Here is a 22856-nt window from a genome sequence, read left to right as displayed (position 1 = left end):
TGAGTATCAGCAGAGTTATTCAACCTCTAATTTACTAGTCTTTAAAAAGAACTGGCATAATACCTTCTCTGAATTGCTTCATAGGTATTTAGTGAGAATGAATAAAGTTTTATAGTAGTAGTTAATTCTTTTGCTTTTGTCGATTTTATTGTATTTTAATCACTTTGTTCTAATGCATTTTTCATTCCTTATTTTTTAAATCTCTTTTCTATGTTAGTATGTTTCCTATACCTACTCTTCATGTTTATCCTCATTTCAGATTTTTTTCTTTTATGCGTAACCAAAAATAAGTAGAATAAGAACTTTGTGAATAGAGAGAAAAATAAGTATTTTTCTCTTTTTTGTAAAGAGGACTGTTAACTTATGCCTGCCCCCCTTCCCTAAAGAAGTACTCAGCGTTTTTGTCTATCTCCTACTCAAGAGAATGGCAAGTTCCAATGTCCTGCATTGGTAGGCCTGTTTTTAAAGTATGTCCTAGTCTTAGGAAGGGACCAAAATCTTGTGTATCTTCTGTGTTCTCCCCTTCTAGGCAAAGTGGTTCAAACCACAAATTATCTAATAAGTAAAAATAGTCATGTAGCAATGGTAGAAGAATTTTTATCTTGATGAGCTTATCTGTACCTCCTTTGATGGAGATGTTTTTCAGCTAAGACATTTCCCAGTGAAGAGTACATTGAATGGCCAAAGAGGTCAAATGCATTTCCTTGTATTGGGAGATTGTATTTTAATGGAAAGGGACTGGTTGCCATGTCTTTACTGTGTATTTAACAATTAGGTTGAATCACTTGAAATGAATTCAAATTGGTAAGTGATGTTTGCCAGCTTATAAGCTTTCATAATTTTTCTTTTTGTGTGTGTGGCTATAGGCTTATAACTTGCCAAACAGCTAAAGAGAAATGGTAGAATTTAAAAAGTATAAATTGAGGCAACTAAAGCTTTTTGCTTTTGTACTGGAACAAGGACTTGAAAGGAATACTTGACCAAGAAGTGGAAGATGGAGTATTTTTCCTATTTATTAATGTTTAATGATAGCCAGCCCTGGTGGTCTAGTGGTTAAGATTCAGTGCTTTCCCCCCTGGGGCCCGGATTTGTTGCCTGGTCAGGGAACCACACCACCCATCTGTTGGTTGTCATATTGTGACAACTGCGTGCTGCTGTGATGCTGAAACCTATGCCAACGGTATTTCAAATACTAGCAGGGTCACCCATGGTGGACATGTTTCAGTGGAGCTTCCAGACTAAACAGGCTAGGAAGAAGGACCACCTTCAGACTAGGTGGAAGGACCACCAAAAGACTAGACGTGGCCACCCACTCCCGAAAAAATTGGCCATGAAAACCCTGTGATTAGCAGTGGGAGCATTGTCGGATATAGTGCCGGAAGATGAGAAGATGGCACAAAAAGACCGGGCAGGGTTCTGCTCTGCTATACAGTGGGTCGCCAGGCATCGAAATCAACTCCACGGCACTAACAACAACAAATGATGCTGAAGCTCTTACTTTTTTCTCTATTCATCAAATCTTTATTTGAACATCTCTTAGGACCTATCTTTCCTATAATTAAAAGAGCATTTAGTGATTTCCCCATTGTCATTTGGTCCCTGTAAATCAACCCACTCAGAGCAAAGTAATTACTATCCTTTTAAAGGATGCATTTCTTTACCTTTTGTTTGTTTTCTTTTTGATAGAAGACTTTTCTGGTGAGATTGGTCATGATATTAATGAATGTGATTTTTGGCTATTATATAAATGAAACTTGTCAACATTTGGAAGATCTGTGTAACTCAGTGAATCAGTATTTTCTGAATCACCAAGCTTGATGGTATAAAATCGTACATGAGTAAATGATACATTTAAAGTGCAGGATACTGATTTTAAAGTATAGTGCAAAACTATAGTAATCCAAACAGCATGGTACTGGCATAAAAACAGACACACAGATCAATGGAACAGACTTGAGAGCCCGGAAATAAACCCACACATTTATGGGCAGCTAATTTTTGACAAAGGAGCCAAGAACATACAATGGAGAAAGGAAATCTCTTTAATAAATGTTGTTGGGGAAAACTGGACAGCCACATGCAAAAGAATGAGAGTAGACCACTGTCCTATAGCATACACAAAAATTAACTCAAAATGGATTAAAGACTTGAATGTAAGACCTCTGAAGCCATAAAAATCCTAGAAGAAAACATAGGCAGTACACTCTTTTAACATCAGTCTTAGCAGCATCTTTTCAAATACAATGTCTACTCAGGCAAGGGAAACAAAAGAAAAGATAAACAAATGGTACTACATCAAACTGAAAAGCTTCTGCATGGCAAAGAAATCATCAACAAAATGAAAAGACAACCTACCAGTTGGGGGAAGATATTTGCAAATCATATATCTGACAAGGGGTTAATATCCAAAATATATAAAGAACTCATACAACTCAACAACAAAAAACAAACAACTTGATTAAAAAACGGGCAGAGGATCTGAACAGACATTTTTCCAAAGAAGATATACAGATGGCCAGCAGGCACATGAAAAGATGTTCAACATTACTAATTATTAGGGAAATGCAAATCAAAACCACAATGAAATATCACCTCGTGCCCATCAGAATGGCTATTATTAAAAAGACAAGAAATAATAAGTGTTGGAGAGGGTGTGAAGAAAAGGGAACCCTAGTACACTGCTCGTGGGAATGTAAAATGGAAAACAGTATGGAGATTTTTCAAAAAATGAAAAGCAGAACTACCATATGATCCAGCTATTCCACTTCTGGGTACGAAACTATGCAGAACACGAAAACACTAATTTGAAAAGATATATGCAACCCTATGTTCATTGTGGCATTATTCACAATAGCTAAGACTTGAAAGCAACCTGAGTGCCCATCAAGGGACGAATGGATAAAGAAGAGGTGGTATATATACACAATGGAATACTACTAAGCCATAAAAAAGGTGAAATCTTGCCATTGTGACAACATGAATGGACCTTGAGGGTATTATGCTAAGCAAAATAAGTCAGAGAAAGCCAAATAACCACATGCTTTCACTTATATGTGGAAGATAAAACAAGAACGACAACAACAGCTACAAACACACACATAGATACAGAGAATAGATTGGTGGTTACCAGAAGGGAAGGGGGTGGGGAGAGGGCAAAAGGGATAAAAGGGCAAATTTGAACAGTGATGGATGGCAACTAGACTTTTGGTGGTGAACACAATGTAGGCTGTACAGAAGTTGACATATAATGATATACACCTGAAATTTATATAATGTTATAAACCAATGTTATCTCAATAAAAACATAAAAAATAAAGTGCAGGATAGATGGATAAATTTTAATGTAAGAGTATGAAATGTTTATCAATATAGTTTCAGATTCCACATTGCAACTATCCTTTAAGAAACTACCACTTACTGAATTTTGGTGTAGTGTCAAAGAAGAATATCCAGAATTATTTGAAAAAGCTATTAATACTCCTCTCTTTTCAAAGTACGTATTTGAGTGAGCCTGGATTATCTTCATATGGTTCAACCAAAAACACATATTGCAACATTGGATATAAAAGCAGCTATGAGAATCCAGCTCTTTTATTAAACCAGACATTAAAGAAATTTGCAAGAATATAAAACAATGCCATGATATAGTAGGTTTGTTATTTTAAAATGAATAAGCATTTAAAAAATTTTTCAGTTTTTATTTTTAATGTAGTCAATTTAACTCATATAATTCATATATACAGAAGCTCTTTGGGGTCCTCAATACTTTTTAAAAGTGTAAGTTTCCTGAGACCAAAATGTGTAAGAACCTCTGGTGTAGTGCTTAAGTGGGCACTTGGAGCCAAATTGCTTAAGTTCAAAACCTGGCTTTGTTGTTTAATAGCTCTATGACCTTGAACAAGATATTGAATTACTTTTTGCCTCAGTTTCCTCATCTATAAAATGGTATAGTAATATAATTTATAAAGTTGTTATAAGGATTACCTTGAATATATGAAAATTTCTTAGAGCTTGTATAGCATTCAGCAAGTTATATAATTATCACCTGTTGAATATTTGTAATGTGTTGGTGTTTTCCTTCATAGATGCTAAATTTCTAGATTTCTAGAAGTTGTGTGTATTTGGGTGTTAACATGGTCTGTTATCGGTAAAGTCCCCTAATATCCTCAATTTCTCTGTTTTTCCTCCAAGTCAGTGGTTCTCAACCTTTGCTGCACATTAGAATCACCTGAAGAGCTTTAATTAAAAAAAAAACACCCCAATACCCAAGACACACCTCAGATTAACCCAGTTAAACCAGAATCTGGAGGTAGGGGGTAGGGCCTAAGCATTAGTATTTCTGAAGTTTTCTAGGTGATTTCATTGTGAAGATTGATAACTACTACTCTGAAGCCTGACCCTCTGCCCTGAGATTCTGTCTTTCCCTCCTCGTTCTCGATTAATTGTAGCTGATTCTCTCTTACACGCGTTATGCTACTATGCCTGGAATTGTTGTAGGTGTTCTCTTTGCTCTTTCTTGCTACCAAGGAAATTGGCATTCCCTTTCCCTAACCTCTCTCATCCCCAGCTTTGAAACTCATGCCAACAGACTGTAGGACCCACCACTCCCTCCTTGTTGTTGTTACCTAGAGACCTTCATTCTTTGAAGATTTTAGCACATGGCTTGTTACTTGCTCAGCGTTATTGCTCATGTCATGATTCTAGGTGATTTAATATTCATATAAATGATCCTTCCAGCACCCTGGCCTCTCAGTCCCTGACTTCCTTTCCTGCAGTGATCTCGTCTTCCACTCTACCTCAGCCAGGCACACTCTTAGCCAGACCTTGTCAGTACCAATTACAGATCACCTCAGTCATCTCGGTTGCAAACATCCCATTCTCTGACCATACCTCCTGTCTTTTCAATTCATTCTTGTTAGTATCTCAACTGCAGCAATTCTTCCAGTTCAGCAGGACCATTAATCCTTCCACCTTTTCACTAACTCTCACTTCCCTTATGAACTTACTTGGCTTTTTCCTGGCTTAAAGTCCATGCTCCATAATTATAATCATTCTTTGTCAAACCCTCTAAGATCTCTTGCCCCTCTTTCTTTACATTGTACCTTTATTAAATCCAAATTCCTCCTACTCCACATTGCACCCAGGCAATGGAATTTATGCTCATTGGTCTCACTTAAAAATCATACCTCTAACTGCAGTGGGGCTTTTAGTGCTATCTGGAATTCCTCCTGCGTGTCCCCAGTCCATTTATTCTTCTAAATGACTCCTCTGAATGACTATTTCACACTTTCTTCTCAAACTTCTAATGTCCCCTCCTTCTTCCTCACTCTCAGCTGATGACCTTCCTTCGTATTTCAAGAAGATATAAGCTCTCAGGAGAGAACCACCACAAGCTCCTATCACCACACAGAATAACCTGCATTCGGACTCATTTAGTTGACCTTTCCTCTTGTTCCTATGGATGGACCCTCTGTGCTCATTTCCAAGACGAACCCTCTTGGTGATCCCATCCCCATCTAGCCATTTGTTATCTTCTCTCCTGGTATTCTGCCCCCCTCTCTCACATCATCATTATTTCCCCCCTCTCTACACGGACATGCCATCAGACTACAAACATCTGAGCAAAACTTTCCCTTGACCCCACATTCCCCGCTAGTTACAGTTTGAGTTGTCTGTACTAGCTATGTGCAATTTCTTTCTACCTATTCTCTCTTAAACCCTCGACAATAAAGCTTTACTTCACCAGAATAGCACCTGTTGAGGACACTGTTAACATGCATGTCACCAGACCCAGCAGTCAATTCTCAGGCTTCTTCTTACTCATCAACATCATTTGACACAGCTGATCACTTGTTTCACCTTGAAGCACTTCCTTCACTAGGCTTCTGGGATGCATGCTGCATTTTTCTCAGTAGCGTTTATCATCACCTGATATATTTCATTGTTTGTTGATTATTTATTTTGGCCCAGTAGAATGTAAGCTCATTGAGAGCAAGGACTTGGCTTGTTCTCATCACTGCCTAGAACAGTGGCTCATATATAATAGGCATGTGATAAGTATTTGTTGAATGAATGAACATGAGCTGAATAACTACTATGTACTTACCAGATTTTCCCCCATTTCCAGCTCCTTTCCTGATCATAAGCCATTTCCTTCTCTTTTTCTCTGAACCTTGCATTTCCTAACTGTATTTTCCCTTATCTCAACTCCATTCCTATCTTTTTCAGGCTGAACCATCACCATTGTGCTTCTATTTCTGAGGGGCTCTAGTGTTTACAGAGCATTTATTTATATCTGGTATTACAGATGCAGATGGTCTGTGGATCTGAGTTGAATGATATTAGCATGTAATGCTGAATTTAGGTGCAGGTAGAAGAAACATTAAAATTATAACAGAATAAGAAACAAATTAAGTCGTCTAGGGCTAAAATTATGGTGTTTTAGGATATTTAGATTTCTTGTTTTGTCATTACTACCCTACTTTACACTTCACTGTTTCTGCCTACTCATGATGGAATTCCTCCTTGATTTTCTGCAAGGATTTTTAGAAGGCAGGAGAAATCACCAAGCTCAAAAGACCCTTCCAACTTCACACCTGAGTTTATCGCTAATTATGAGTAGTCTGTTCCTCTTAAATTTTCATCACTCTTTTCCTCTGTATGGATGTGCTAATGTGATACTGGATTTGTATGTACATTCCTTTTTAACTGGTCTTTTATTTTTGGCTTCTACAGAACCTTGCCTCCTGGAATCCTTCAAATCCTGAGTGTCTGTTACTTGTGGTGAAGGAACTTGTGCAACAATATCACCAGTTTCAATGCAGCCGCCTCCGCGAGAGCTCCCGCCTCATGTTTGAATACCAGACATTACTGGAAGAGCCGCAGTATGGAGAGAACATGGAAATTTATGCTGGGAAAAAAAACAACTGGGTAAGGTTTTTCGAGACTGGGAGAAAATGTCACTTCATCTGTAATAAATTAAAATAATCAATTCAGATATCCATTTATAGTAAACCCTAGCCATTTCCTTAAATAAGCAGGGTTTATGTTGCCTATATCCTTTCTCATAATTTAGAGTTTGAAGAGACCTTAGTGTTTATCTGGTTCATTGTGTTTCTTAAAGGTATCACTTGGGAAGTTCATAAAATTTGGAGCCTCACATCCCCAGCCCCAGATACGCAGAAGTCAGGGGCAGGGCCTGAGGACCTGCCTGTATAAGAAGCCCCTGTGGAGGTTGTGATGCAGGTGGCTCACAGGCCACATTTTGAGACACTGACAAGTTTCCCTTTCCTTTCAGTGCAGAACTTCTCCAATATCACAGTCAGATAAGAGACATTAGTAACTCTGGAGGTAGCTAGCTTATACGGACCCTTTTACAATTCCTTTACATTGTATGATCCTTTTGAAATGTAGGTCAGATCATGTCACTCCTCTGCCCAGAACTTTCATATACTTCTCTTTGTGTCGCTCATGGTATAAGCCAAAGTCCTCCTAGTGGCTTAAAAAAGCTCTACATGATTCCTGTCACCACCATCTTCCATCCATCATTACTTCTCTCACTTCACCTCCTACTTTCCTGTCTACAGATATTTGACCCAGCCACACTAGCTCCTGTGCTGTGCTGCAGACACGCCGGGTACACTCCTGCCCTAGGTTCTTTGTATATAGCTTTCTTTTTGTTGGCATATTTCTCCTAGATATTTGCATGCCTAATACCCTTCCTCCTTAAAGTTTTTACTCATATGTTATCTTCTCAGCAATGCCTGTGTTAACACCCTCAATTTTTTTTAAACAACTGTGTTGAGGTATAATTTACATACCACAAATTTACCTGTTTTAAGTGTACAATTCAATAATTCTTCATACATTTGCCAAGTTGAGCACCTGCCACCACAATCCAATTTTAGAATGGTTCCATCACCCCAGTAAGATCCCTCATGCACATTTACAGTTAATCCTATTCCCACCTCAGCCCCAGGCAACCACTAAACTACTTTCCGTCTGTATAGATTTTTTTTCATATAGTGGAATCATACAATATGTGGTCTTTTGTGACTGGCTTCTTTCACTTAGCATAATATATTTGAGGTTCATCCATGTTGTACCATGTATCAGTATTTCATTTATTTTGGTGGCTGAATAATATTTCATTGTAGAGACATACCATATTTTGTTTATCCATTCACTAATTGATGGACATCTGGGTTGTTTCCACTTTTTGACTATTATGAATAATGCTGCTATAAACATTCATGTACCTTCTTTGTAATACCCCTTTTTAAAATTGTAACTACCACACCCCTACCTTTACCTTGCACTACATTATCTTTTTTGTATCTCTTTTTAACACACCATATAATTAACATGTTGTATTAATTATATATTGCTGCATAAAATAATCATTCCAGAATTTAGTGGCTTAAAACAACAACAGTTATCATAGTTTTAGTTTGTCAGAAATCTGTGTAGACCCTCTGTTTCAGGGTCTCTCACAGGCTGCACTCAAGTTAGTGGCCAGGGCTGTAGTCATCTCAAGGCTCACTGGAGATGGATCCATTCTAAGTTCATTCTCGTGGTTGTTGGTATGATTCAGTTCCTTGTGGGCTACTGAACTGAGGGTCTTAGTTCCGTGCTCACTGTTGGCTGGAGGCTGCCCTCAGTTCCTTGCCTCTTCACGGGGCAGCTCATAGGATGGCAGCTGGCTTCACCAGAGCAAGTAAGCAGGAGAGAGTGAGAGTATCTGAGCAAGACAGAAGTCACAGTCTTATAATCTAATCTTGGAAGTGACAGCTCATTGTTTTTACTGTATTCTGTTTGTTAAGTCCAGTCTACACACAGGGGAAGAAATACATAAGTGTGTGCATACTAGGGATCACTGGGAGCCACTTAGAAGCAGCCTACCACACTTATTTATTATGTTTATTATTTGTCTCTTCCCACTGGAAAGTAAAATTCCGTGAAGGCAGTGATCTGTGTTCTGTTCACTGATATATCATAAATAACCCAGAACAGTGCCTGCCACATTGTTGACATTCTATAAACATTTGTTGAATGAATGAATTAGTAAACTCTAGTCTACTTAAGCACAGAATAAGTTTAGGTTCCCTTCTCTCTCTTAATTCTTTTAGGTTTCACTTAGTCTTCCCTTTCTTAGATTAAATATGCCTCCTCCTCTTTTATTCTTAAGCATTTTCTTAAAGGATATGGTTTCCAAGGTCTTATACATGATCAGTGCCTTTGAATCAGTAGGATTAAATTTATTCTTGTTACAAATCATCTTGTTTGTTCAGTTCAAGGTTTTGTGCTTTTCTTTGTAAATTTATTTTGTTTATTTTATTGTGGTAAAAGACATAAAATTAAATTAAATTTACCATACCATATCTAAGTATACAGTTCAGTAGTGCTAAGTATGTTCACATTGTTGTGCAACAGATCTCTAGAACTTTTCGTCTTGCAAAATTGAGACTCTATACCCATTAAATGCTGATTCCCTTTCCCTCCAGCTCCAGTCCTTGGCAACTACCTTTCTACCAAAAAAAAAACCCTTTTTTTTATTGAGGTAACATTTGTTTATAACATTATGTAAATTTCAGGTGTACATCATTATATTTTGACTTCTGTCTAGACTATATTGTGTTTACCACCAAAAGTCTAGTTGCCATCCATCACTGTACAAATTTGCCCCTTTACCACTGTCACCCTCTCCCCACCCCCCTTCTGCTGTGGTAACCCCCAATCTGTTCTCTGTATTTATATATTTGTTTGTTGTTGTTGTTTTACCTTCCACATGTGAGGGAACTCATATGGTATTTGGCTTTCTCCGTGTGACTTATTTTGTTTAGCATAATACCCTCAAGGTCCATATCCATGTTGTCACAAATGGCAAAATTTCATCTCTTTTTATGGCTGAGTAGTATTCCATTGTGTATATATACCACCTCTTCTTTATCCGTTTGTCCCTTGATGGGCGCTTAGGTTGCTTCTAAGTCTTAGCTATTTGTGAATAATGCTGCAATGAACATAGGGTTGCATGTATCTTTTCGAATTAGTGTTTTTGTGTTCTTTGGATAAATACCCAGAAGTGGAATTTCTGGATAATATGGTAGTTTTATTTTTAATTTTTTGAGAGCTCTGTATACTTTTTTCTGTAGAAAGCCCTAAAGAATCCACCAAAAAACTATTAGAAATAATAAACGAATACAGTAAATTTGGTACAAAGTAAAGCAGGGTGTGAAATCAACATACAAAAGTAAGTCGCGTTTCTATACACTAACAATGAAATAACAGAAAGAGAAATCAAGAATACAATCCCCATCTACAATTACAACAAAAAGAATAAAACACCTAGGAATAAATTTAACCAGGTAGGTGAAAGAAACTGTACACTGAAAACTATAAGACATTGTTGAAAGAAATAGAAGAAGATGCAAAGAAATGGAAAGATATTCCATACTCATGGACTGGTAGAATTAACATAGTTACAATGTCCATACTACCTAAAGCAGTCCATAGATTTTATGCAATCCCTGTCAAAGTCCTAACGATATTTTTCACAGAAATAGAACAAAGAATTCTAAAATTTATATGGAACAACAAAAGACCCCAAATGGCCAAAGCAATCCTGAGAAAAAAGAACAAAGCTGGAGGCATCACACTCCCTGATTGCAAAATATACTACAAAGTGATAGTAATCAAAACAGCATGGTACTGGCAGAAAAACAGACACACAGATCAATGGAACAGACTTGAGAGCCTGGAAATAAACCCACACATTTATGGACAGCTAATTTTTGACAAAGGAGCCAAGAACATACAATGGAGAAAGGAAAGTCTCTTCAACAAACAGTGTTGGAAAAACTGGCCAGCTATGTGCAAAAGAATAAAAGTAGACCATCATTATCTTTACACCATACACAAAAATTAACTCAAAATGGATTAAAGCCTTGAATGTAAGACCTGAAATCATAAACCTCCTAGAAGAAAACATAGGCATTATGCACTTTACTTCAGTCTTAGCGGTATCTTTTTGAATATGTCTCCTCAGGCAAGGGAAACAAAAGAAAAATATAAGCAAATGAGACTACATGAAACTAAAAAGCTTCTGCATGGCAAAAAAACCATCAACAAAATGAAAAGATGACCTACCAATTGGGAGAAGATATTTGCAAAGCATATATCTGATAAATATATATAGAAGTCATACAACTCAACAACAAAAAAACAAACAACCCGATTAAAAAAAGGGCAGAGTATCTGAACAGACGTTTTTCCAAAGAAGATATGCAGATGGCCAGCAGGCACATGAAAAGATGTTCAACATTACTAATTATTAGGGAAATGCAAATCAAAACCACAGTGAGATATCACCTCATGCCTGTCAGAATGGCTATTGTTAAAAAGACAAGAAATAACAAGTATTGGAGAGGATGTGGAGAAAAGGGACCCTTGTACACTGCTGGTGGGAATGTAAAATGGTATAGCCACTGTGGAAAACAGTATAGAGATTTCTCGGCTTTCTGTGTCTATGATTTTGACTTTTTTAGATACTTCATGTAAGTGGAATCATACAGCCTTTCTCCTTTTGTGACTAGCTTATTTTGCTTAGTATAATGTCTTTCAAGTTCATCCACATTGTGGCGTGTGACAGGATTTCCTCCCTTTTTAATGCTGCTTAGTATTCCATTGTATGTATACACCACATTCTGTTTATCCATTTATCTGTCGATGGACATTTGGGTCGCTTCCACCTCTTGGCTATTGTGAATAATGCTGCAGTGTATATGGTTGTGCTAATATCTCTTTGAGATCCTGCTTTGAATTCTTTTGAATATATCCCCAAGAGTGGGATTGCCGGATCACATTGTTAATTCTATTTTTAATTTTTTTTTTTGATGTCGTAATAGTTTATAACATTGTGAGATTCCAGTTGTACATTATTATTTGTCAGTCACCATACAAATGCACCTCTTCACCCCTCGTGCCGACCCCCCTACTCCCTTCCACCTGGTAACCACCAAACTGTTCTCTCTGTCCATGTGTTAGTTTATATTCCACATAGGAGAGAGGTCATACAGTGTTTGTCTTTCTCTGTCTGGCTTATTTCACTTAACATAATACCATTCAGGTCAGTCCATGTTGTTGCAAATGAGAAGATTTTGTCTTTTTTTATGGCTAAGTAGTATTCCATTGTATGTATATACCACATCTTCTTTATCCAATCATCTGTTGATGGACGCTTGGGTTGCTTCCACATCTTGGCTATAGTGAATAATGCTACAATGAACATAGGGGTGCATAAGCCTCTTTGGATTGTTGATTTCAGGTTCTTTGGATAAATACCCAGTAGTGGGATAGCTGGATCATAAGGTATTTCTATTTTTAATTTTTTGAGGTATCTCCATACTGTTTTCCATAGAGGCTGCACCAGTTTGCATTCCCACCAGCAGTGAATGAGGGTTCCCTTTTCTCCACATCCTCTCCAACATTTGTTATTTTTTGTCTTGGTGATTATAGCCATTCTCACGGGTGTAAGGTGATATCTTAGTGTAGTTTTGATTTGCATTTCCCTGATGATTAATGATGTTGAACATCTTTTCATGTGCCTATTGGCCATCTGTATATCTTCCTTGGAAAAATGTCTGTTCATATCCTCTGCCCATTTTTTGATTGGGTTATTTGTTTTTTTGTTGTTCAGATGTGTGAGTTCTTTATATATTATGGAGATTGTTGGATATATGGTTTGCAAATATTTTCTCCCAGCTGGTAGATTGTCTTTTCATTTTGGTCCTGGTTTTGTTTGCCTTGCAGAAGCTCTTTAATCTGATGAAGTCCCACTTGTTTATTTTTTCTTTTGTTTCCCTCATCCAAGTAGACATGGAATTCCAGAAGATCCCTTTATGACTAATGACAAATAGTGTCATGGTCATGCCAAATTGGTCATGCCTACATTTTCTTCCAGGAATTTTGTAGTTTCAGGTCTCACCTTCAGGTCTTTGATCCATTTTGAGTTAATTTTTGTGTATGGCGAAAGCGGATGGTCTACTTTCATTCTTTTGCAAGTGGATGTCCAGTTTTCCCAGCACCATTTATTGAAGAGACTTTCCTTTCTCCATTGTATGTTCTTTGCTCTTTTGTTGAAGATTAGCTGCCCGTAGATGTGAGGTTTTATTTCTGGGGTTTCAATTCTGTTCCATTGATCTGTATGTCTGTTTTTGTACCAGTGCCATGCTGTTTTGATTACTATCACTTTGTACTATGTTTTGAAGTCAGGGATTGTGATGCCTCCAGCTTTGTTCTTTTTTCTCAGGATTGCTTTAGCTATTCTGGGTCTTTTGTTGCCCCTTGTGAATTTTAGGATTCTTTGTTCTATTTCCATGAAGAATGTCATTGGGATTCTGATTGAGATTGCATAAAATCTGTAGATTGCTTTAGGTAGTATGGACATTTTAACTATGTTTATTCTTCCAATCCATGTGCATGGGATATCTTTCCATTTCTTTATGTCATCATCGATTTCTTTCAATAGTGTCTTATAGTTTTCATTGTATAGGTCTTTCACCTCTTTGGTTAAATTTATTTCTAGATATTTTATTCATTTTGTTGCGATTGTAAATGGGATTGCATTCTTGAGTTCTCTTTCTGTTAGTTTGTCATTAGAGTATAGAGATGCAACTGACTTTTGTAAGTTGATTTTGTACCCTGCAACTGTGCTGTAGTTCTTGATTATTTCTAATAGTTTTCTGATGGATTCTTTAGGGTTTTCTATATATAAAATCATGTCCTCTGCAAACAGCAAGAGTTTGACTTCTTCCTTGCGTATTTGGATTCCTTTTATTCCTTTTTCTTGCCTAATTGCTCTGGCCAGAACTTCCAACACTATGTTGAATAACAGTGGCGAGAGTGGACACCCTTGTCTTGGTCCTGTTCTCAGAGGGATGGCTTTCAGTTTTTCCCCATTGAGTATGATGTTGGCTGTGGGTTTGTGATATTTGGCCTTTATCATGTTGAGGTACTTTCCTTCTATACCCATTTTGTTGAGAGTTTTTATTGTAAATGGATGTTGGATCTTGTCAAATGCTTCCTCTGTGCCTATTGAGATGATCGTGGTTTTTATTCCTCATTTTGTTAGTGTGGTATATCACATTGATTGATTTGCAGATGTTGATCCATCTCTGTGTCCAGTATAAGTCCCACTTGATCGTGGGGTATGATCTTTCTAATGTATTGCTGTATTCGGTTTGCCAATATTTTGTTGAGGATTTTTGCATCTATGTTCATCAGCGATATTGGCCTGTAATTTTCCTTCTCAGTATTGTCTTTGGCTTTGGTATCAGGGTGATGTTGGCCTCGTAGAATGTGTTAGCAAGTGTTCCATCTTCCTCTATGTTTTGGAATAGTTTGAGAAGGATAGGTATTAGATCTTCTTTGAATGTTTGGTAAAATTCTCCAGAGAAGCCATCTGGTCCTGGGCTTTTATTTTTCGGGAGGTTTTTGATTACCATTTCAATCTCTCTGCTTGTGATTGGTCTATTCAGGTTCTCTATTTCTTCTTGATTCAGTTTTGCAAGGTTGTATGAGTCCAAGAATTTATCCATTTCTTGTAGATTGTCCAATTTGTTGGTATATAGTTTTTCATAATATTCTCTTATAATCCTTTGTATTTCTGTGGTATCTGTTGTGATTTCTCCTCTTTCATTTCTAATTTTATTTATTTTAGCCTTCTTTCTTTTTCTCTTGGTGAGTTTGGCTAAGGGTTTGTCAATTTTGTTTATGTTCTCAAAGAACTAACTTTTTGTTTCATTGATCCTTTGTACTGTTTTTTTTAGTTTCCATTTCATTTATTTCTGCTCTAATTTTTTCTTATTTTCCTCCTCTTGCTGACTTTGGGCTTTGTTTGTTCTTCTTTTTCTAATTCTGTTAGGTGTAGTTTAAGATTTCTTATTTGGGATTTTTCTTGTTTGTTAAGGTGGGCCTGTGTTGCTATGAATTTCCCTCTCAGGACTGCTTTTGCTGCATCCCATATGAGTTGGTATGGTGTATTTTCATTTTCATTTGTTACCAGATATTCTTTGATTTCTCCTTTAATTTTTTCAGTGATCCATTGGTTGTTCAGTAGTGTGTTGTTTAGTCTGCACATCTTTGTCACTTTCCTAGCTTTTTTCTTGTAGTTGATTTCTAGTTTCATAGCATTATGGTTAGAAAAGATGCTTGTTGTGATTTCAATCTTCTTAAATTTATAGAGGTTTGCCGTGTTTCCCAACATATGGTCTATCCTTGAGAATGTTCTGTGTGTGCTTGAGAAGAATATGTAATCTGTTCTTTTTGGATGGAGTGCTCTATATATATCTGTTAAGTCTGTCTGGTCTAGTTTTTCATGTAAGTCCACTATTTTCTTATTGACTTTCTGTCTGGATGATCTATCCATTGATGTAAGTGGGGTGTTAAGGTCCCCTACTATTATTGTGTTGTTGTTGATATCTCCTTTTAGGTTTGTTAAAAGTTTCTTTATGTACTTTGGTGCTCCTGTGTTGGGTGCATATATATTTATAAGTGTTGTGCCTTCTTAGAGGAATGTCCCTTTTATCATTATGTATTGCCCCTCTTTGTCTCTCATTACCTTTCTTATCTTGAAGTCTACTTTGTCTGATATAAGTATGGCAACACCTGATTTCTTTTGTTTGCCATTAGTAGTTTGGAGTATCATCTTCCATCCCTTTACTCTGAGCCTGTGTTTGTCTTTAGAGCTGAGATGTGTTTCCTGGAGGCAGCAAATTGTTGGGTCTTGCTTTTTAATCCATCCAGCTACTCTGCATCTTTTTTTTTTTTTTTTTTTTTGTGAGATCAGCCCTGTGCTAACATCTGCCAATCCTCCTCTTTTTTTGCCGAGGAAGACTGGCCCTGGGCTAACATCCGTGCCCATCTTCCTCCACTTTATATGGGATGCTGCCACAGCATGGCTTGCCAAGCAGTGTGTCGCTGCGCGCCCGGGATCTGAACCGGTGAACCCCGGGCTGCCGCAGCGGTCCACGCGCACTTAACCACTTGTGTCATTGGGCCGGCCCCTCTGTATCTTTTGATTGAGGCATTCAATACATTTACATTTAGAGTGATTATTGATATATGAGGGCTTAATGCTGCCATTTTATCCCTTGTTTTTCAGTTGTATATTTCCCTTGTTTCTCGTCCCATGTATTTTGGACTGCTAATTCAGTTTGGTAGCTCTCTGTGATGGTTTTCTCGTTATTTATCATTTGTGTCTTGGTTCTGATTTTTTGTTTAGTGGTTACCGTGCAGTTTGTATAAAAGATCTTGTAGAAGAGGTAGTCCATTCCCTAATAGCCTCTTGTTCCCTTAGTCTAAGCAGGTTTCTTCCCTTTCCTCTTTCCCTTCTAAGTTGTTGTTGTCACAACTTATTCCGTTATGTGTTGTGAATTTGTGGTTAAAATGAAGTGATAATATTTATTTTTGATGTTTTCTTTCCCTTTATCTTTTGAGTTATAATTAAGTGTTTGCTAATCTGTTCTGATAGAGAGTTGCAATTTGTGATTTTGTCTGCCTATTTATCTGCTTACTCAAGGCTTTGTAAACCCTTTCTTTCTTTTTTTTTCAGGTCTGAGGGCTTTCTTGATCAAATCTTGTGGGGGCGGGGGTCTTGTGGCAATGAACTCCCTCAGCTTTTGTTTATCTGGGAAAGTTTTTATTTCTCCATCATATCTGAAGGATATTTTCGCTGGATATAGTATTCTTGGCTGAAAATTTTTGTCTTTCAAAATTTTGAATATATCATTCCAGTGTCTCCTAGCCTGTAAGATTTCTGCTGAAAAATCCCCTGAAGCCTGATACGGCTTCCTTTATAGGTTATTCTCTTCTGCCTTGCTGCCCTTAATATTTTTTTCTTTATTGTTGACTTTTGCCAGCTTTACTAATATATGCCTTGGAGAAGGTCTTTTTACACTGATGTAATTAGGAGTCCTCTTGGCTTCTTTTACATGTAATTCCAGCTCTGTCTCCAGGTTTGGAAAGTTCTCAGTTATTATTTCTTTGAACAAGCTCTCTGCTCCTTTTTCCCTTTCTTCTTCCTCTGGAATACTTACAGTCCTTATGTTGCATTTCCTAATTGAGTCAGATATTTCTCAGAGAATTTCTTCATTTCTTTTTAGTCTAAGTTCTCTCTCCTCCTTCATCTGAAGCATTTCTGTGTTCCTATCCTCCAGATTGCTAATTCTGTCCTCCATATTATCAGCCCTGTTGTTTAAGGATTCCAGATTTTTTTTATCTCATCCATTGTGTTTTTTATCTCTAACAATTCTGTTTGATTTTTCTTTATAGTTTCGATCTCTTTTGTCAAGAATTCTCTCTGTTCGGTAATTTGGTTCCTAATTTCATTGAACCGTCTTTCAGAATTCTCTTGTAGCTCATTGAGTTTTCTTATGATGGCTGTCGTGAATTCTTTGTCATTTAGATGATAGATTTCCATGCCTTCAGGATTGATTTCTGGGTGTTTGTCTTTTTCCTTCTGGTCTGGAGTATTAATAAATTTCTTTATACCATTTGATTTAGTGGATTTGTGCCGGTGCATTGTGATAGTTTCTGGGTGCAGGTTCCGCCTGCAAGAGCTGTGTAATGTGAGCCCACTTCCATGATCCCTGTCTGCTGTGCCCGTCCAAGCCTGAGTCAATCCTTGGGATCGCAGTGGCCCTGTGGGGTCTCCCACCAAATGGGAAAGTAGTCACGTCTGGGGCTCAGGGCCACTGCTGTCTGCTACCATAGAGCCCAGGGGTTGTGCTCCCTGCTTCTGGGCCACAGCGGTACTATGGGTGTTCACGGCAGCTGGGAGCTTGTTTGCCCAGACTGGGATCTCAGCTTCCCTTTGCTCCTAGGTCGCACCAGCTGTTGTACTTGATGGGCGGGACTTCCCCTCCGAGACGGAGCCAAAGCCACTCCCTGGAACTGGGTGGGGTTGTGGATTCTCCCATCACGTGAGAGTATGGTCACACGGGGGCTCAGGGCTACTGCCGCCTGCTACCACAGTTCTGCTGAGACATGCTTTCCTCCTTTGGGGCTGCAGCCGTACTGTGGGTGTTCACGGCAGCCAGGAGCTTGTTCGCACAGACTGGGATCTCAGCCACCTTCTCCTCCTAGGTCGCACCAGCTGTTGTGCTTGGTGGGCGGGAGCTCCCCTCTTGGACCCAGCCAACCACTCCCTGGGACTGGGTGGGATTGTGGATTCTCCCACCAGACGAGAGAGTGATCACACGGGGGCTCAGGGCTACTGCTGCCTGTTCCCACAGTCCTGCTGAGACACACTTCCCCTCTTTGGGGCCGCAGCGGTACTGTGGGTGTTCTCAGAAGCCAGAAGCTTGTTCACCTGAGCCGCAGTTCAGCTGCCTTCTGCTCCTAGGTAGCACGAGCCTTTGTGCTTGGCGGGCGGGGCTTCCCCACTGGGTCCAAGCCTGTGCCACTCTCTGTGGGATGCATGGCCTTGAGGGCTCCCCCACTAGATGGGGATGTGATCACACTGGGTGCTCAGGGCTGCCGTCACCTGTTTCCATAGTCGCGCTGAGGTACGCTCCCACCCTCAGGGCCACAGTGGTGCTATGATTGCTCCAGCTGGGAAAGTAGCCGCACATGTGCGCTGGGCTGCCTGGCGTCCAGAGGATGCTCACCCATCTCCACCACCTCCTCGGGGGGTGGGGGTAGTCCATCCACCTTCAGATATACAGCTGCTTGGGTCTCTTAGGCGTCCTGGTGTGCTGTGTGGGTATCCTCCTCTGATCGACGAATGTCCTTTTAGTTGTAGTTTGAAGGGGGAGAGACATAGGGAACAGCTCACTCCACCATGTTGCTGATGTCACTCTATTTTTAATTTTTTGAGGAACCTCCATACTGTTTTCCATAATGGCTGCAGCATTTTACATTTCCACCAACAGTGTGGAGTTCAAGCTTTAAACTATTGATTATTTTGAAACTTTAATCCGTTCACATGGGTAGTAAGGAAAACGTTGTTGAACTTAGTTTATCCTCTAGCCCCAGCATTTCCCTTATTAAATAATCAACTTAGTTGTCCTCTCAAAAAAGAGTGTTAGGTTAATTTGGCATGACTCCTTGGTGAACCTGTGTTGTCTTTAGTGCTGGTAGACTCATTTGAAAACAGGAATCACTGTCAAACTAGTTAGTCTTTAGGCTTTAGAGTTTTTCTTCCCACCCAATTCCCCCTTTTAATATTAAGGCAGCATTTAAATATATCCAATTTTATGGCACCTTTTCTGATCTAAGAAGTTTTGAAATTATATTCATTGGTTCAGCTAATATTTGAATTGTAGTTCATCTCGGTGTAGGGTTTAAATTCATTTAAAGCAGCTAGACAGTTTGAATTTATAGTATTTTAAAACTTTTTATTTGATGTTATTCATTGTCCATTCTTTACTTACAAAACCTACTACTGCTGTACTTTCCCCAGTTTATTCTGAGTAATTTGTAAGCATTAGGGCAATGGTTATGGATTCAGGGGAAGTAAGGAAACTGAGAATCCCATAACAAGGCAAGGTGGACAATTAGAGGTTAAGCTTATAGCAGGCCAAGTGCAGGGAGGGCCTTGTAGAAGTGGGAACTACGACTATAGAAGTAAAAATATAGGCATATGCGTTAGCTACTGGTCAAGAAACAGGATTTACAGGTGAATCTTGAGGGATAAAACACATTCGAGCTTGGCATGTGGGTTCAGGAATATGTTGAAGGACAGCCTGCTGATGGAATCCAAATCCAGACCAAGAATCTGGGCGATAAACACAGGATCCTGGCAGAAAGAAAGTAGCTTGATTTTGAGCCAAGATTTTTTTGAATCTGGGACCGTATTAGTTTCCTATTGCTGCTGTAAAAAATTACTATAAACTTGGTGGCTTACAACAACACAAATTTATTATCTTATAGTTCTGGAGGTCAGAAGTCTGAAATTGGTCTCCCTGGGCTAAAATCAAGGTGTCGGCAAGGCTGTATTCCTTCTGGATCTTCTAGGGGAGACCATTTCAGGATACTGAAGAAACTGGCAAATGTGGTCTCAGAGATATTATCTTTGAGAAATTATAGAGAAGCAGAAAGATTCTAGAAGACTGTAGAAAGTAAAAACATACTATAGATTTTTAAAGAAATTACACTCAGGTCGTTAAGTGGATGATTTGCAAACATTTGAATGAGAATGCAGTAGTCAGTTGGAACAACAGTTGAGTAACCAAGAAATAGTCATGGCAAACTTATTATACCCTTTTAGGGAAGGTGAATATCATAGACTTAGATTATCTCATTTTCAATAAAGCATTCAGTCTTTCTCCTTTAGTATTCTACCAACAGTATGCTCCTTTCTTAGTTGTTTGAATCAATGGAAGAGCTACACCTAAAAGATTGGGTATAATTCTTGTCAGCCATCAGGTGTCTTGTGGAATGTCACAGGGCTTTTCCTCTGACCCTATCTTGTTCACTGTTTTATTAGGAGGCCTTGAAACGCATTCTTTTCAATTTTTCTGATAACAGAGCTTGGAAATATAGTTATTATGAAAGACTACAGACTCAATATTTAAAATTATTTTTATATTTTTTATGTGCTGGAATGCTGTACCAAACCCACAAGATGCAATTTAATTGGACTAAGCCAGTATAGGACGGATATACATTTATGGAAAGTCTACTATGCTAGGTTTTGGGTAAATAAAACAGTATATTAGCCATGGTTTTTGCTCTTGAGGGTGTTAACATTCAGCTGAGAAGACTCAATACATATTTGTAAAAAATGAAATAGCAGTGCTGGATAGATTAAGTCTGAAATGGGATACACAGACTGTATAAGAATGCAGAAGAAGACCCAATCACTGAGGAATGGCGTGACTAAGGATGATGACCGGGAACTGACCTAGGCCCTAAAGGAAGGTGGACATAGCCCTCACTATAGGTAGAGGAGGTCAACGAGTTATGTAGTTGGGGAAAACTTAGGAGTATGGCATATGTGGGGAACAAGAATTGTTAAGCACACATATGACGGGTTTGTTCATCAGTAAATCACATTTTTATGTATTATTGGAGTATTGAAGTGTGAGGACATTTTTATATGAAATAAATTGATGTTTATTAATTAAAACATGAAAATTAATATACTCTCTAAATATAACATTATAAGAATCAACATTCTTCCTGGTCTAAATGTAAATCCATGTATTTCGGTTCTCCTGATCTGACTAGTCCATCTGATAAATACTTTCTATAATGAATCCAAGACTGTGCATAATTATTTAATACCTGGATTACAAAATCCTGTCTTCATTTGAGGGGATGGTGACCACTTGTCTTCACCTTTGTCATTATTGAATTTTTCTTTCTGCCACATATGTTTGCCTTCTTAACCTTCAATTTCTGCTCTATAAGTATGAGGCTCTTAAAAACCTAAGATGCCTCTTCCATTTTACCATTAGCTGGCAAAAGGAAAGTTTTAAAAGCAGTGTAGAAGAGGGAGAGGGCCCTGATCTCCTGTCAGCCTTCAGGCAAGCCTGCTAGTTTGAAATACAGTGTTCCCTCCATACCACTGCAGAGATGCTTCTGTTTTCCGCCGAACTTTTATTTAGAGGATTTCAGTAAGTGCACGTTTGAAAGTAAACATTAAAAAACAACAAAAACTCTTTATTAATTCTTTGCCTTTGTCTTTTTATGAAGTCATTTCTTTTATTGCTTTGCCCGTCTCCTTTAATGAGTAGATAAGAGTTTTGAACATTGTGTTCTTTGTCTTTGCTGGTTTTATAATTTTTAGTGAGCACTAAGTTGTTTTTTTTTTGTTTTTTTTTGTGAGGAGGACCAGCCCTGAGCTAACATCCAATGCCAATCCTCCTCTTTTTTGCTGAGGAAGACTGGCCCTGGGCTAACATCTGTGCCCATCTTCCTCTACTTTATATGGGACGCCGCCACAGCATGGCTTAACAGGCAGTGCGTCGGTGCGTGCCCGGGATCCGAACTGGCGAACCCCAGGCCGCCGCAGCAGAGCGCGCGCACTTAACCACTTGCACCACCAGGCCGGCTCCAGCACTAAGTTTTTTTAATCAGGGAAAAACAGCTGATACATTGGGATGCAAGCTTACATGTTCAGAATGAACAACAGTTACTCTGTGCCTGCATGATCCGAGTTATTTTTTTAAGGTATATTTATTTTTTAAAAGCTTTTTATTTTGAAATAATTCTAGATTCACAGGAAGTTGCAAAATTGTACAGAGAGGTCTTGCATACCTTCACCCAGTTTCCTCCATTGGTTACATTTTGCATAACAACAGTACACTGTGGAAACCAAGAAATTGTCATTGGTACAATGTATGTGTATGCCATTTTATCACGTGTAGTTTCCTGTGACTACCACTGCAATCAAGATAAAAAATTATTCCATCACTGCAAAGATCTCCCTCGTGCTACCTCTTTGAGCAGAGTTATTTTTAAGATTAGAATTTTAATTTTTTTCTTTTTTTTAGAAAACATTTTGCATGTCTAATGCTTTGTTTTTTAAGTTGCTCTTTTTTTTTGTTGTTGAGAAAGATTGGCCCTGTGCTAACATCTGTTGCCAATCTTCTTCTTTTTCTGTTTTTCTCCCCAAACCCCAGGAAATAGTTGTGTATCATAGTTGTAGAGTTGTAGCTCTTCTGTGTGGGATGCCGCCTCAGCATGGCTTGATGAGCAGTGAGTAGGTCCGCGCCCAGGATCCGAACTGGCGAACCCTGGGCTGCCGAAGCGGAACGTGTGAACTTTAAGCACTACGCCACTGGGCCCGCCCCATAGAATTTTAATTTTGATGATGCCACAACATAAGCTACAGGTATTAAAATCATATATAT

At 38.5% G+C, this 22856-nt stretch overlaps 1 protein-coding gene across 4 annotated transcripts in view; it reads left to right on the top strand.

Moving 5' to 3' along the window:
• BABAM2 (BRISC and BRCA1 A complex member 2) overlaps positions 1 to 22856 on the top strand; it is a 460673-nt gene that overhangs the window by 148294 nt on the left and 289523 nt on the right. For 3 of the 4 annotated variants that reach the window (XM_087436974.1, XM_004418193.3, XM_087436973.1), the window contains exon 5: positions 6736 to 6930. The exons of the other annotated variant lie outside the window; for it this stretch is intronic. In XM_087436974.1, the coding sequence (XP_087293100.1) occupies positions 6736 to 6930 (195 nt within the window). The remainder of the gene's footprint in view (positions 1 to 6735; positions 6931 to 22856) is intronic. 4 annotated transcript variants of the gene reach the window in all.

This window comes from Ceratotherium simum, chromosome 11 (genome assembly GCF_057802395.1).
Source record: "Ceratotherium simum simum isolate JZ-2026a chromosome 11, ASM5780239v1, whole genome shotgun sequence".
In the NCBI taxonomy this organism is placed as follows: domain Eukaryota; kingdom Metazoa; phylum Chordata; class Mammalia; order Perissodactyla; family Rhinocerotidae; genus Ceratotherium; species Ceratotherium simum.
Note: the sequence above shows the minus strand (reverse complement) of the source record. Positions and strands in the feature narration are given on the sequence as shown.